The sequence below is a fragment of the Gekko japonicus genome, unplaced genomic scaffold (assembly GCF_001447785.1).
Source record: "Gekko japonicus isolate JY-2015 unplaced genomic scaffold, Gekko_japonicus_V1.1 scaffold2815, whole genome shotgun sequence".
In the NCBI taxonomy this organism is placed as follows: Eukaryota; Metazoa; Chordata; class Lepidosauria; order Squamata; family Gekkonidae; genus Gekko; species Gekko japonicus.
The window spans coordinates 151689-167631 of record NW_015166507.1 but is presented as its reverse complement, the minus strand read 5'-3'; the positions used below and the strand labels follow the sequence as shown (position 1 = coordinate 167631).

Genomic DNA, 15943 nt, shown 5'->3' with positions numbered 1-15943 from the left:
CTCCAGCAGGAACTCCTTCCTCCTGGAAAAAGCCAAAAAGAGAGGCCTTCCCCTCTGTGCCAAGGAGTCTTATTGGCTCTGTTTATGGAGGATGATCTTTGAAAAGCTCCCTCTTTGCTAGCTTTTCATGGACTGTGCAAAACTATCAAAGAAGCCTTTCCTGAATTCACCAGGAAAAGACCTTTGTAGCATTTCAAACCTCCAGACTCTTCCAGCTGAAGGTGAGACTTGACCATCACATTCTCTCTGGCCAGGGAGCAGTTAGCATTTCTAAAGCCTGACTGGATGAGGCTTTACTCCCCCCCCCCACACACACACACACCTGTTCTGTGCTAAGAGGGATAAAAACTTTTTAAAACTCAGGGTTGAAGGCTTTGATGTAGTCCAGACCTCCAAAGTAAAACACATTTCTCTACATCCTCCCTATTGCAGGAATTCTAGTGATCAAAATGGGATTTTCCCTCCTCCTAGGAGTGGTCCTGGTATGTGCTCATGTATAGGGAGAGGGGACCCTTCAGTAGCGTTCCTGCAACAGCTAAGACCTCAGTGGAGTGAATGCCCCTGGCAGGAGAATCCTTTATTGGTCCACAGTGGATGTGGTGGGAATTAGATACCTATGGCAGGCCCTGCCAACAGTGCCTTCTAGCCAGGCAGTTCAAAGGGTGGGGGCAAGGGGCCACCTTTGGGGGCAGGAGGCTTCAGTTTGTGGAGGATGATCTGTGAAAAGCTCCCTCTTTGCTAGATTTTCATGGACTGTGCAAAACTTCCTTAGGGCTTTTGGTGATTGATATGTATTCCGGGCTTTTATTCTGGGCTACCATGTCTGTTTTAAGTGGTTTTAATGTCTTGTATGTCTGACTGCAAGACCACACTAAGCGTAGGCAGAAAACTGATGGGACAGAGTTGATTCGGCGGGGGACGAAGACGTCTTCGCAGGATCATTCCTGCGGGGACAACAGACGTGCCGCACCATGCGGTTCCCAGGAAGTGACGCCAGGCGATGCTCTGGCAATGGGGCCAGAAACTCGATGGCACCATCGAGTTTTCAGCCCCATTGCCAGAGCGTCTCCCAGTGTCATTTCCTGGCAACAGCATGGTGTGTTACAAGGAGAAATGTTCCGGCCGGGGAGCATGTATTGTCCCCCACCGGATTGCGGTAAGTACTTGGCAACCCTAGCTCCAAGTGACTTGGCAATTCCTGCTCCTTTGACAAAAGGGATCTCTTTTGTTCCTCCTCTAATGCAGCCATTGGGAGTAGGACCCCAATCCCCAGACCCTTGTTGTGCACACAGGGTTAGGGTACTTGGCTGTATACAAGGGTCTCTGAGCCCTCACTGGTGGAATGGGTTGTGCTTGTTGGGGAGGCAAAAGGGAGAGGGATTGGGGGGAGTGTAAAAATGTTGAGGGTCTCTTTAAGTTTCTGCTGATTTGCTTTTTTCCCTGGCTGTGCTTTAAGTGGGCAGGTGTGCCTCCCACCTGAGGGCACCAAACAGGCTTTCTGGCCCACAAGAATTTCGGCCACAGGCTATGTTAGTCTTTTGAAGTTGCCCCAAGACCTTTCCTTATGTTGGATGCAAGACAAATACAGCTGATTTTTTTGGAAATGTGTTTAAATTTTTGTTCACATTCATTAATTTACATTTTTATGCCATTTCCCCCTCATTGCTCCAAGCAATTAAAAACAAACCAGATTAAAAACTACCCAGAGACCTCGACATCTTAAAACACTAACACAATTAAATGCAGCTGAAACCAACTTGAGAAAAGGCAGCTTAAAAAAAATCAACCCCTGACCTCTGCTGTCACTGTTTCTTGCAAGTTGTAATAATTTGCCTCGAAGCGGGGTCCCCGGCCCGAAGGGAGGTCTTGTGCTCAGTGCTTCAGGCTTTGACATCTGCGCCTTTCCTCCCCTGCAGAGTCCACCCAAACTGAGCGAGCCTGGCACAGACAGTAACAAGGAGAACACCGCCGGGGATTCTGGCTCTGAATCCTCCTCGCAGGAAGCCACTCCGGAAAAGGGTAAGTGCCCAAACCCGCTCTGGGGCCTTCCCGTTGGCCTTAAAACGGAGTCCTGTGTGGCTGAGCCTGCCGGAGCCTCCAACTCCCCCTGCTTGCCCAGCAGCTCTTGGAGAGCGCTGAACAGGCGGTTTCTGGAAACCCTCTGCCTGCTTGCTGGCAGGAGCGGCTAAGGCGAGATTTGGTGAGCCTTGCTGAGGGCCACCAGGATGCTGGGCAGCCCCCAGGATTTAAAGGACCGGGAGCCTGCAAAATTCAGAAAAGGAGGAAGACAACAATCATGGAAGGAAGGGGTGGGGGAAGAACAATCACCATTCATTCCAGTTTAGTTTCACTCCAGGGGGAGGACTATTGCTTGGTCAAAGGCGGGATTTGTAGGAAGTGAGGAAGGTGTTGCCAGGCGGTTGTTTCGGGAGGAGGTTCCAGGCGAAGGAGCAGCAAGGGGGTCCTTGATTCCATCTAGCCCTGCTCCCTGCAAGAAACCCAAGGTGGTGGGAGTGAGGGGTTTTCTGCCTGCTGAGGCTTGTAAATCAGGAGGAGGAGGAGCAGTAGCCATGGGCCAGCCTGCATCAGGACAGGAGGGTGTTGAAGGAAGGGGTGAGGTGGTGTTGCCAGAGAAAGAGACTGGTTGCCCACCTAGTTCTTCAGAGACTCAGCCTTCCTCCTCTGCTAGTTCTTGTGCCAGTTACAGGACAAAACCCATAGCTATCAAATAAGACAAGCTCCCAGAATCCTTTGCTGCTAGTTTCCATCTTTCCTTCCTTTGCTCTGGGCAGGTGGTTGTGAGGGGCTGGCCGATCTGCATTCCTTGCTGATAAAAGAACCGTAGCGAGAGAGCATCTTCTCGCTTCAGGCCTGGTCCAAGAGGTGGAAATTTAGGGAGCAAAGCATTGGCCCGGGGTGTGTGGGGTGTGTGTGGTGTGTGTGAAAATGTTAAGAGCTTTGTAGTATTCGGGAGGGGGCCTCCCCCCCAAAAAATAAATTTGCAAAATTTTGTTCAGCCAATAACATTTCAGAGTCGCTGGCTGAATCTGCCGCAGCGTACACGAAAGCAACTGCCAGGAAGTGTCTGCTGGAGAAGGTAGAAGTGATCACAGGGGAGGAAGCAGAAAGTAACGTCCTGCAGGTGAGGCTGGCGAAGGTGGAAGCACGTCCTTGGTAGTTGCAGTCAGTGGCCTCCCTTCTCCTGTGTGTGTGTTTGTGTGTGTGTGTGTGTGTGTGTGTGTGTGTGTGTGTAAGAGTGTCCTTGGAGCTGATCGAAGGGGTCCTGGGCATTGTCAAGGGGCAGGTGCTTCGTTGCCGTGGATGCTTGCCGTAGGACCTGGGAGGCTTTCAAGCACAGGAATCTGTAAGAAGAGGCCCAAAGACTAGACTTCCTGGGCAGCACTGCCTTCTCATCGTAGTTGTTTGGCTCCTTTGGCGAGCCTGTCGGACACCTGTCTGCTCTTTACCCGATGCGTTGCCTGAGGCCAAAGATCCTTCTAGTCCAGTGTCCCGTTTCTGGATAATCCACAAGGGCCAGTCTCTCCTCCTCCACTGGCAAAGGGTATTCAGAGGTAGACTTCCCCTGAACATGGCAGTTCCACTGTGCCGTCATTGAAAACAGTCACTGATGAAGTTACGGGGTCTGCCCTGTGAGGAGATGCTGCCTCTTCTGGTACCCCAGTACAGGAGGCTTTCCTGAAGGGTCCCTGAGTTCCAGGGCATCTTTCTCTGGCTAAGGGGGGGGGGGAGCACCTTTGCTAGTGGAAAGGATCCAGCCCCAGCTGAAGCCAAGAACCAAAAACTCCCTTGCCAAGAGCCACAGGTGACCTCCTGGGCTGTCCAGCACGCTCAAGCGGCGTGACCTTCTTCTCACCTCCTCTCCTCCATGAAGATCCTTGACAAGGGAGCTCCTTTTTCTGTTGCAGATCCAGTGCAAGCTGTTTGTCTTTGACAAGACCTCTCAGTCGTGGGTGGAAAGGGGCCGAGGGCTCCTGAGGTTGAACGACATGGCGTCCACTGACGACGGGACACTGCAGTCGCGCCTGGGTAAGACAGCAGCAGTGAGGAGACCAACGGTGGCTCAGCAGGAGACAGGCATTTACCGCCAGGCCGAGTCCAGGAGGCATCTGTCTGCCTGGGGGGGGGGGTCTCCTGCAATGGCCCTCCAGCTGCGTGACCTGGAGAGGAATTCCCATCTAGCTGCAGGGCAGGGCAGGGCAGCCAGAAAGCCCCACCAAGTGGTTAGCCCACAGCCTTCTCTAATTGGCCAGCCTGCCCACACACAAGGGCGAGCCCACCTGCAGCCTCGTCCGTGGGCGAGGGAAGCCTGGCCAGGCAGGCGTGGGCTGGTTCGGAGAGCTGCGCAGCTGGTGGCGAAACGTTCCCCTCCAGGGCCAAGGCTCAGGATTCAGGGGGGAGGCCCGAGAAATAACACTTGCGAAACGTGAAGAGCAGAGAGGCCGGCCTGATCATCTAGCATCCTCCTGGGATGTGTGCCTCCCCACACTGTCTGTGGCCAGCAGTCACCAGTATTGTGCAGAGAGCCACCCCTGTGGGGTTTGGGTTCCCGGGAGCCCATTGAAAGGAGAGGGGCTGGGTCTCGGCGCACACCCTCGGGTGCTCCCGGGCCGAAGAGGGTGGAGTGGGGGACAGGGCTGGAGGCCTGCCATGGCTTTGCTAGCTTAGCCAGCTCTGTTCTCATCCCTGCCCAGTCATGAGGACACAGGGCAGCCTGCGGCTCATCCTGAACACCAAGCTTTGGGCACAGATGCAAATCGACAAGGCCAGCGAGAAGAGCATCCGGATCACCGCCATGGACACGGAAGACCAGGGAGTCAAAGTGTTTCTCATCTCGGTAAGATGGGCGGGTGCGGCAGCTTATCGTCTTCACACCCCTCCTCACCGTCCGAGCGTGTCGTTTGCATTTTCACTGGAGACGGGCTTTTGCCTTTGCCATAACAGCCGTGGATCTCCTCCATTCATTCTGCTTAGCTGTGACCAATGTTCCCTCTAAGTCGTGGAGTCTTGTGAGCAAAAATTCTGCTTTGTGAGCTTTTGGCATTAAAGTTGTGAGCAAATGATGTGGCTACTGCATAAATTAGTTTGCTCCGGAGCCATCCTTCTTGAGCTAAGACAAAAGTGTGTGAGCCGGAGGCTAAAAAACTGTGAGCTGGCTCACGCCAACTCAGCTTAGAGGGAACACTGGCTGTGACACTTCCTTCCAGCGCAGAGAGACTTCCCTTGACCCAGGAGGGGCTCTCTGCCTCAGGGGAAGGCTCCCTCTGCTGGGGTAGCAGAAGAGATCCATGGAATCCAGCCCAGTGACTGCAGGGGTGGAGAAGGGCCGGCTGGTGTTAAGCATGGCCGCTTTGGGTTGGACCAGGAGTCCACGTGGGTCTGTTCTTTGTCTCCTGATGGGGGCCAGCCAGAAGCTGAGTGGAGCGCTTCTGTACCTGGTCCTTGGAGGGAGGTCTTCTCCAAACGGGGCCATCTGTCCTGACTGGTCAGGTTGCAGATGATGGCTTGGCAGGAAGGTGCAGGTGAAAGGGCTGCACCAGAAGAAGAATCCCTCTCATCCAGCGCCCCATCCAGATCCCTGCGGGAAGTTGACAGGCAATGGCCCCACCCTGTTCTCTGGTATTCAGGACAGACTCTCCCTGAACATGGAGGTCCTGTTTGGCTTTCCTGGCGAACAGCTGCTTACAGTCCCCCCTTTTCCAGAAGTTCAAGCTCCCTAGCCTTTAAAAGGGGGACGGCTCCCTAAGGGGCCACGGTGGCTCAGAGGTTAAGACGCTGAGCTGCAGACCAGAAGGTCTGTAGTTCAGCAGTTCGAGACCCTAGTGCCGCGTGACAGAGTGAGCTCCCCTCTCTGGCCCCAGCTCCTGCCAACCTAGCAGTTCGAAAGCAAGAAATTGCAAGTAGATAAATACCTTCCCGCTTCGGTGGGAAGGTAACAGTGTTCCGTGTGCCTCGGTGTCTAGTCATGCTGGCCGCATGATCTCGGAAACGTCTCCGACAGCGCTGGCTCTTTGACTTGGAAACAGAGATGAGCACTGCCCCCTAGAGTCGGCTTCGACTGGCTTTCGAGCACGGGAAACCTTTACCTTTTACCTTTGGAGCTCCTTAATTTTCTGTCGCATCACCTTGACTTGGGGGGAAGGTGTTTGATCCCAAATGGGGCTTTGCTTTTGGAACCACAGGCAAGTTCTAAAGACACAGGACAACTCTATGCTGCCTTGCACCACCGGATCCTGGCCTTGCGGAGTCGTGTGGAGCAGGAGCAAGAGGCCAAAAACTCAGCCCCGGAGCCGGAGGTGACCCAGTCGAACGAGGAAGACAGTGACGATGACGATGGCCTGGCCCCTTCAGGATCACCTGGAAGTGGTGAGCAGGCCTGAGCGGCTGTGGGGGAGCTCCTAGAAAGGAAACGTTTCCCAAAAATGGGAAGCCATAAGGGGAGTTTTTTTTCCTGTTCTCCCCCACCCCACCCCACCCCAAAGGAAATACAGAAACTTGGGGGGGGAATGGGACTATATGCAGTACTTCCCTACCAAGCATTAACTTTAATTGCACTGCTCTAGCAGCATAAAAGGCATCATTTAGAACCATGCTGAGCAGAATGGTGCTACTGAGCAGCCAGATGCTCTCTGGCCCCACTACTGGACCTCCTGGTGGCACCTGGTATTTTTGGCCACTGTGTGACAGAATGTTGGACTAGATGGGCCATTGGCCTGATCCGACATTGGCTTCTCTTATGTTCTTCTGTTCTTATGACAATTAAAGGTCCCTCTTGCCTTTCTGCCCGCCCCCCCTGAGGTGCTGCTGCCTCACTTTCTTCTCCTTCCCCTTTCGGGGAGAGCAGCAGCAGCCTTTCCCACCCAACCGTTCCCTTTCTGGGAAGAATAAAACAGCACTGAGGATGGAGGAAAGAGCTGGAATGTGAAGCAATCAGACTCCTTTGATTTGGAGCTGCTGCCTGGGGTCCTAGCATGCCTCACCAAAGACTCTTGAGTAAGTTAGCAGTCGTAGGAGAAAGGGACTGGTCCTGTTATGGACTAAAAATCAGCTAAACAGGGAGCAGAACAGGAATAAGTGGACATTTCTTGTAGTGGAGGGAAGTGAGCAGTGGGGGTCCCTCGAGGATCAGTCCTGGGACTGGTGCTGTTTTGTTGGTTCATAAATTATTTGGAACTGGGGGGTGAGAGCAGCCCAGTGGCCAGGTCTGCAGATGACGACAAGATTATTCAGGATGATACCCAAAGCAGATTGAAGAGGGCACAGGCGGACCGAGCAAAAATGTACGAATGGGCAATCACATGGCAAAATGAAGTGCAGTGCTAGTAAGGGTAAGGTGATGCAAACTGGAGCAGAAAATCCCAGCTGCTTATGGGTGTCGAACTGGCTGAAGCCAAGACTGAAAGAGATCTAGGGGTCACAGTGGAAACCTCAGTGAAAATGTCACCCCAGTGTGTGGCGGCAGTTAAAAAGGCAAACCCCACACTGGGAATTATTAGGAAAGGGACTGAAAATGAAACAGCCAGAATTGTAATTCCCTTGCGCTGCACCCACAGTTGGAGGACCTGTGTGTGGTTCTGGTTGCTGGATTTCAAAAATGGTATCGCAGCGCTGGGAAATGTGCAGAGGAGGCCAGCTGAGGTGATTCAGGAAAGGCGCTTGGGGGCTTTGCAGTCGAGAAGGAAGATGACTGAGCGGGGATGAGGCTGAGTTTTATAAAACTGTGCATGGGTTAAATTTTTTCCTCTCTCCCCCATGATACTAGAATTCAGTGAAGACGATAGAGCAGGTAAAGGGAGTAGTTCTTCACTCACTGAGTAATTGAATTGTGGAATTCATGGCCGTTGGATGTTATGATGCACAAGCGGCTTAAGTTCACGGAGGAGAGGGTCCATCAACGGCCACCAGCCACGATAACTAACAGGAGCCTCCATGCCCAGAGGCAGTGCATCTCAAGTTACCCGTGCTAGGGGACAACATCAGAAGGCCCTGGCTTCTGTGCCCTGTTGCTGGTCCTCTGGGGCAACTGGTTGGCTGCTCTGTGGCTGGACGAGATGGTTTGTGACCTTTGGTGCACTATTTGGTTGTACTTTCTGATCAAAATTTTGTTTCTTGTTAGTGTTGGAAATTGCTTTGTGTAGCAGTGTTTTCACCCATCACCAGCTTCTGAGGCCTGGGGTAGGCCAGGAGGGAGGGTCCTACAAGGGGTGGGTGTGAGGCCACCCTGCCGTGCACAGCGCTGTGAAGGCCCTTCTGCAGAGTCTCACGAGGTTCCTTGTGTTCACTGCAGGCCCCCCCGACGAAGGTGACGGACAAACGGGAGGGAGCACATAGCGGCCATGAGCCCCTCCGCCTGGCCAGAGCTGCGGCAGCCAAGACCTTCTGGTGGAATGTCCTGCCCCAGGCCAGCCATCGAGGCACCAAGACATATAAACTCTGCATCCCTGTTCTGGTTTTTTTGTGTTGGATTTTTTGGGGAGCTGGATCGGTCGATTCCATATTAAAAAAAAAAAGAGAGAGAGAGAGAGAGAAAAACAGCAGACTTTGGACAAAATTCGCTGGATGTGGTTTGGGGACACCAATGCTCATCATATTGATGAGTGGGAAGAAATAACCCTCTCCCCACCCTGCACTTGCTATTACTTGTTAAGGCATCGTGTGACTCACCACAGCCTGTTTGCAGGATCTCCTGGCTCTCCTCCCCACCACGGAACCTTCCCGGGCAGCCCCTCCTTGCGTTCATCTTTCCCAGCCCTCCCGGTGCCCCCCCCCCCCACCTGGGTTCTGGCTGCTCCCGCCCTCCCGCTCTCCTTTGGATTGCAAACCGCAAGACACTTCGTTGCCCTCGTCTCTTCCGACTTCCAACCCCAAGGAACTCTGCGGATGCCTGGAAGCGCTGCTTGCCTGACAGGCCCCCTTCTGTGTTTTGATTGTGTCCCCACACACACACACACACAGATTACACACAAGATCTGGACAGCGGTTTCCTGAGCTTGGAAGAGACTTTCAGCCAGGGGAGGGGGGGGATGCTAACAGCCCCTTTTCCTTGTTATTATTTGGGACTTCTATTGTGACAATAACTTTTTTTTTAATTTTAGTTTTGTATAAGATACTCTAGTGTGATGAGCAAATGAGCGCCCTTCAGTTTTGTACTGTTCTTTTCTGTTACTATTTAAGGGAGAGCCAAGCCACTCTAGCTGTGTGTGTGTCCGCACACCCACACACACACACACAAAACAGGTGTTAACGTACCAGGCTGTGTGTTGTTCCTGCCTAGTAACCTCCCAGTCTTGCCACCGTGCTTAATGGCTGAGTGGGACACAGCTGTCTCGACTTTTCAAGAACACAGACACTAGTTTGCCGAAGCAGGGCCCGCTGCTGAGACACACCGAAGTCCCCTTCTCTCACTATGAGCCTCCACCCCCCCACCCCCTGCTCAGTGAGGGGCTTTCGTTTCTGCCTAAATCGAAGGGGCGGGGCAGTGCCCTGCCGAACCTTCCTGCCAGCCTCTTTTCCAGAAGCTGCCGGCCTCCGAAAGAACCATGACAGGCTTTGTCTTGGTTACCCAGATAAGCCCTGTGGTGTGGGCAGCATCTTTAAGGCAAAGGCCCCCTGGCTGGATGCCCAGAGCGGCCCCCCCATATGCAGCAGGCACCCCCCCCCCATTACCAGCTGACATGGGATTGTGGCATCTTCAGGCCTCTGGAGTCAGCCGTGGAGAAGCCCTTGCAGGGGGAGGGCATGGGCGGTCCTCTCTCATGGGGTCCTCGCCAGCCACCTTTGCCAACATCTTGTCCTTTCCCAAACCAAGGCAGTAACATGCGCGGTCCCTTTTTGCCCAGAAATTTCAGCAGCTTTGTATTCTGTGTGGGCTTCCCACCCCCGACATTGTTCGAGTAGATCTGTTTTGGCTCTCCCCCCCCCTCCCCTGCCTTGATGAAAGGACATGTGGGGGTGACCAGGGTTAGCTGTCCCCCCACCCCACCCCCGTCTCCAGCAGACCTGACTTCCCTTTTCGGAAAGCTGTCCTGGAGCTAACCAGTTCTTCTGGCTAGGCAGAGAGAGAGAGAGAGAAAGTAGCAGGTTTGGCTGTGTCTGTACATTGGACTTCCTTCTCCAAACTCCTCCTGTTGAATTTTTTTCCCCCCCACAGAGGGAGAAACCAGCCAGCTCCAAAGTAGAAGCAGAGTCTGGCTGAACTGTGAACCGGTGGGGCACTGGTCTGTTGAGTATGGGGTGGGTGGGGGTGGGAGACTCTTGTATCAAGGAGACGGAACCTTTTAGACAGCTTTAAACTGGTGAACTGAAGCAGGTGAGAGCATTCTGATGTCTAGTATTTAATGGGGGGAGGGAAGCAAGCCCCTAAATCAGTTTACTCTGGCATAGCAGGGATGTGTTAGGGGTGGGATGGGGGGGTGTCTGCTTCGTTGGAACATCTGGGATTGTCATGGGGTTATTTTTAGTACGTGCGCACATGTGTGGAAGCGTTGTGGGAGTGAGCGAGTGCCCGCGCGGGAGTCAGCAGAAGGCCGCTGCAGGGGTTACCTGCCGGTTCCCTCGGAACTTTTAATATTTGGATGTCGAAAGGATTCCCCACAGACTTCATTCTTACAAACCTGGCAGCTACTTTGGACGTGGCAGTTTGGATCCAGCCGGCTGCCCTCAGGCCATGCAAAGGAGGAGAGATTCCACGTTGATTCCGGAGCAGCTGTGGACCCTATTCGGGGCACCTCGGCGAGTCCCAAGACTCCTCTAGGGGCTTTCTGGGGATGGGGGTGGTCAGATGGGCCAGAAACTGACTTTATTTCCTTTCTTTTCTGCTTCAAGGTGTAGCCAGCTAGTGACAAGTAAAAACCAGACAACGCCCGTGTGTTTTGGAAGATTTCTGTAAGACGGTCATATCAGATGTATTTGGGAATTACATTAAAACTTGTAACAAAGCGTTCCTGCTGTTTCTTTGGCATGAGGAAGCTCTGTTGGCTTTTGTGTGGAATTTTTCTTCACAGCACGTGGAACTCACAGCTACAAGATGCACAGCTGACTACCGATGGCTGCTAGAAGGGATTAGGTAAATACAGGGAAGTCTTTTACCTGCGAAGGCTTATTGGAACTTCTACATACAGAGGTAGCCCATCTCTAAACAGAGGCAACTGCAACCAAATGTGATTTTGTTTTAGTCTGACTATAAATCACAAGTGGGTTTTAATATTTCACAAACCCGCCGATGACCCACATAATAAACTAAAAACAAAGCTGCTTAAATAGTGGAAATCAAAATGTCTTTTCATGTTCGGGTAAACTGTGTTTTCCCCTCTGATGCCAGGGGCCGTGATACTTGCTGAGGGAAGGGAGGTGGTTACCTGGGATCAGTGTTCCCTCTAAGCCGAGTTAGTGTGAGCTAGCTCACAGTTTTTTAGCCTCCTGCTCACAGATTTTTGCCTTAGCTCAGGAAGGGATGGCTCCAGAGCAAACTAATTTATGCAGTAGCCAAATTGCTCACTCACAACTTTTAACGCCAGTAGCTCACAAAGTAGAATTTTTGCTCACAAGACTCCACCGCTTAGAGGGAGCATTGCCTGGGATCCTCCTTCCTGGATGGTGGGCCTGTGCTGGGAAATGTTTTGTGTTGCTCCTTGGCTGGAGAGTCAGATCTGGCTGTCTTCTGCAGGTTTTCTTTCTCTGCTAATTTGTAACCGTCATCTCCCCGTTCCCTCCACTTCTGGCTTTGTCCATTTCAGCCAGAATTCACCTCATCTAGTTCTGAGGGACTCTGGTGGTCAGATTCGGGCATACCAATCCTGGAGGTGATCTAGCTCAAAAGGAGTTAGATCATATCCACAGCCCCTCTATACACACACAGACACGTCACTTTGGTCGCACAGCGGCTCTTCCTGTGCCCTAGGTCAGTCACGTTTATATACAAATCAGCACCGAGGCCTTGGGTGTCTTCTGTTTTGTGGGCAAACGGAGGATCCCCGATGGTGCTCAGGCACTGGGCATCTGGCTGGCATTTATTTCAGCTGGCAGTTGAACAAATTTCCAAGTGCGTCTTCCCCGTCAGACTAGAACTCTCTTAACGCCCCTCCCCCCAAACTCTAGGTTTTGTAGGTTATTGTAGCATATACCGTTTAGTTTCAGAATTAACCCTAATTGGGTGGTATCTCGAAAGGAGAAGGGGGTTTCTGTGCAGGGCTCAAAGAAGGAGACCTTTTTTTAGGGGGGCAGCATACAATCTGCCTGTGGGGCACACCATTAATTAACCGCCTAATTTTAGCACTATCGCAAGCTACCACACAATGTCTTTGATAGCGAGCGGAGTGGCACGGTAGATTTTGGCCTAATTCTTTGCACTTGGGACCCTCCAGTTCCCTCAGCTAGAATTATTAACATTTTGATCTTGTGTCTCTCCCGCCCTACCGCTGGGCTCAATTTGTGCAACTTTTCATAACCAGGGGAAACACCATTAATTCAAACTAGAGCATGATGAAACTTGTCAGGGATGCTGTAGGTTGACCCTGCACTCAGCAGGGGGTTGGACCCGATGGCATGTATGGCCCCTTCCAACTCTGTGGCTCTATGAGTCAAAACCCTGCCCTTCTGCAGCCCAGCTGAATTCCCCCCCCCTCAACCAATGAGTTCAGTAGGGCTTGCTTGAAAGTAAGTGGGCACAGGTTTGCAACTGGAGGTACATGGAAAGATGCCAGGGCACACACACACACACCCCTTCCCATAAGCAGGCCTAGACCATGGAGTCTTTCCCCCACTGTGGCTTTTATTGGATGGATATTGCTTGGGGTATGGAAGAAGCACAGGGTACAGCTTTTTGGAAACTACAAGCAAACATGGTCTTGCAGCCCGATCTTGAGTCCTGCTTACTCAGGAATGGATCCCACCAAATCCCATATGACAACTCCTAAACTGGCAGGCTGTTTTATGGCTGCTTCTACTCATACAGCAGAGACTGAACGGGGAGAGTCCTGAGGTGAAAGACCAGGCAGTGTCTCTGAATAGTCTCCCGTGGCAGAGATTCCCTGCAGAAGAGAAAATGAGCCCGACTATAGTCCATGCTTGTCCCCTGCTGGGCTAGTCTTCTGCCTGCCCAGAGTTACACGGAAGAACATTCAAGGACAACAGTTGATGACTTCCACCACCTCTACCTCATTCTGATTCCAGGCCTTTGTCTCCTGGGGGGTGGCGGCGGCGGTGGTGTTTGTGTCTCGGCTACCGCCGCCTTCGGCACAGAGATCCTCAGCAGGTTTGAATCCCGGCTGAGGGACCTTGGGCCAGTCACACTCAGCCTAACCTACTTCACAGGGTGGTTTTGAGGATAAAATGGAGGAGAGTGAAGCCACTTTAGGTCCCTGTTGTGGAGAAAAGCGAGGGTATTGATACATTCCCCCCCCCCAATAGCCCTCTGCCTCTAAGGCAAGCCTCCGGTGCCATGGGAGGAGGCAGGTCGGTTGCCGCTTCTCCCCGCCTAGAGCTTCCAGGCTGCCTTCAGCATGTCCACAAAGTACTCGTCACTCTCAATGGAGGCACTGATGCCACTGTAATAGTTCAGGAACTCTTCAGCTGTGACCTGTGGGGAGGGAGGAAGTGGCCTGAGTTGTGAGGGGAAGAGGGGGCTGGCTCTGCCCCCCCCACACACACCCTGTTGCGATGCCTGTTTTGCTGCTCTGCTTGAGATCCTCAGCGGAGTCCTGCAGGCACAGACCCGGGCAGGGGTGTGTGTGTGTGTGTGAACACAGATGGAACGGTCCCCACCCTCTCCCTGAGGCCCGCCTGCTCAGCACCCTTCTGTGGCCGAGCTGGCACATCTCTCCCCGCCTCTCCCAAGAGAAGCTGCCACCAGGCCCTGCCCCACCACTCACCTTCCCGTCCTTGTCAGAGTCAAAGCTGTCCAGGAAGGAGCGAAAGACCTGCTCCTCTGTCCACTCCCCGCTCTTGAACTTGGGGTGGGCCTGGCCTTGGTAGACCCCCTGGAGGTCCTCAGTGGTCACCAAGCCATCGCCGGTCTTGTCCAGTTTCTGGAATGCCTTGCTGATGACCTCCTTCCGGGCTTCAGACATGGGAGGCTGAGGGGAGATAAGGGAGTTTGCCCTCCTCTCCTCGAGGCCCAGTTCCTACACTCTCAGGGGCTTCTAGCCACCAGGGCAATATGGAGCCTCCGTGGCCAAAGGCACTGTATCTCTGGACTGCAGATGCAATGGAGGAAGACAGTTGCAGTTGCCTTGCACTTGTGCGCAAGGTGGAGCTTTTTAGGTCTGTTCCACAAAGCTGCTCTATCTTTGTTTTATGTTATGGCCGGGGTCCGACTTACCTGAGGGACCGCCTTTCCCCATATATACCCCCAAGAGCACTTAGGTCTGGGGCACAACATCGCCTGGTGGTTCCAGGCCCCCGGGAGGCAAGGCTCGCCACGACTAGGACCAGATCCTTTTCAGTGGTGGCTCCTACCTGGTGGAACGAGCTCCCGGAGGAGATCAGGGCCCTGTGGGACCTTATGCAGTTCCGCAGGGCCTGTAAGACGGAGCTCTTCCGCCAGGCTTTCACATAGGGGCCACCACTACCACCGTCACCAGTGAGGTGGACAACAGGATTAAGGATGGCCCAGGAAGATCTGCCACAACTTCTGCATGACCGATACCACTGGATTTACCTGATTGAGCTATAGGATAACATCATCCTTGGAGAACTGTCTATTTACCATCTGGCATGTATCCGGAGAACATCTTGTTAAATGAGTACAATTGTTATTAATGTTTTTATTGCTTTTATCTGTTTTATATGGGCTTTGCCCCTTGTAAGCTGCCCTGAGCCCGCTCTGCGGGGAGGGCGGGGTATAAATCTTAATAAATAAATAATAAATTTTAAAAAATTAAAAACAGCCTTATTAACAGCTCTTGATAGTCAACTGCAGCTGCCAATGGTGTGTGTGTGGGGGGGGGGTAGCGCAGGGGAGACCAGCAGCCTCTCTGGCCGCCTCTCACTGCATCAACTTGGCAAGGACTTCTTCAGCCACCACCGTTCTCAAGCAGAGAATACCCGAGAGCCTTTCATTTTTGCATGGCTTAATCTGAATTTTAAATTTGTAAAAAATGGGGGGGGGGAATAGAAGAAGAATATATGAAACATTAAACTCTTTAAGGCTAACATACTTAAAGGCAGAGGAAACTGGGGGGATCACTCTTTTGGACTTCTCTTAGAGGAAGACTTTCAAAACTTAAGAGCTAACCCTTCTCCTCTGTTCCAGACAGCAAGAAGACCGCCAAAGCTGCCCGCCGTCTTTCAGCCAAAGGGTGTCACTACGTGTGCAGAGTTCTCCAGGCCTGAGAGTACAGGTGCAACTGTCAGCCTGCAGCGCACCACTGCACAAGGGATGTGGGGGTTAGCACAACACCTGGTTGCAGCCTCTCGCTATCTGTTCCAGGGCCCCCTGAGGGTAGACCGCCTGGCGTCCCCTTTCAGCTCCCACACCTGGCTCTACCACCCATGGGGAAGAAAAGCTCCCGTGCTCACCCGCAGGGCCTCCAGGAACTCTGTGAAATCCAGTGTGCCATTCTGGCCCTTGTCGCAGAGGCTGAAAATCTGCTGGGCTTCCTCCCGCTCCAGAGAGTACCCGGCATCCTGAAGACCTTTCAGGAATCCCTCCAGGTCCAAGGACTGGCTCTTTTCATCGGCCAGGATGCGAAGATGCCTGCGGGGGAGGAGGGGGCCCACAATCAGCTCTGGCTCCCTTGGGCTGCATCAGCTGCTGTGCCTGAGGCTCGTCTTGGTTTCACCTGACAAAAGTAAGTTTCTGGCCCTCATGATTGCCAGCTATGCGCCTGCTGTGATCTCAGGAGTTAGATGGGGACGACGCATACTTATTTCTAGTAGGAAGTTTGGGGAAGATTTAGACCGATTCCCCACAAGCAGCTGTGCCGCC

The 15943-nt window shown here is 52.9% G+C and overlaps 2 protein-coding genes across 4 annotated transcripts in view; one reads left to right on the top strand and one right to left on the bottom strand.

Annotated features, from left to right (window-relative positions):
• The window catches only part of RANBP3 (RAN binding protein 3), a 34296-nt gene extending 23347 nt beyond the window's left edge, over positions 1-10949 (top strand). Inside the window, exons 13-18 of one of the 3 annotated variants that reach the window (XM_015412249.1) lie at positions 1917-2019; positions 3018-3142; positions 3927-4047; positions 4713-4855; positions 6201-6384; positions 8306-10949. In XM_015412249.1, coding sequence (XP_015267735.1) covers positions 1917-2019; positions 3018-3142; positions 3927-4047; positions 4713-4855; positions 6201-6384; positions 8306-8349 — 720 coding nt within the window. In that variant the 3' untranslated portion in view covers positions 8350-10949. The remainder of the gene's footprint in view (positions 1-1916; positions 2020-3017; positions 3143-3926; positions 4048-4712; positions 4856-6200; positions 6385-8305) is intronic. The other 2 variants (XM_015412250.1, XM_015412251.1) reach the window with 2 other exon arrangements.
• Positions 10950-13382: 2433 nt separating this feature from the next.
• The window catches only part of CAPS (calcyphosine), a 5379-nt gene continuing 2818 nt past the window's right edge, over positions 13383-15943 (bottom strand). The window contains exons 4-6 of the mRNA XM_015412239.1: positions 15535-15712; positions 13887-14090; positions 13383-13594 (exon numbers count right to left, since the gene is read on the bottom strand). Coding sequence (XP_015267725.1) covers positions 13493-13594; positions 13887-14090; positions 15535-15712 — 484 coding nt within the window. The 3' untranslated portion in view covers positions 13383-13492. The remainder of the gene's footprint in view (positions 13595-13886; positions 14091-15534; positions 15713-15943) is intronic.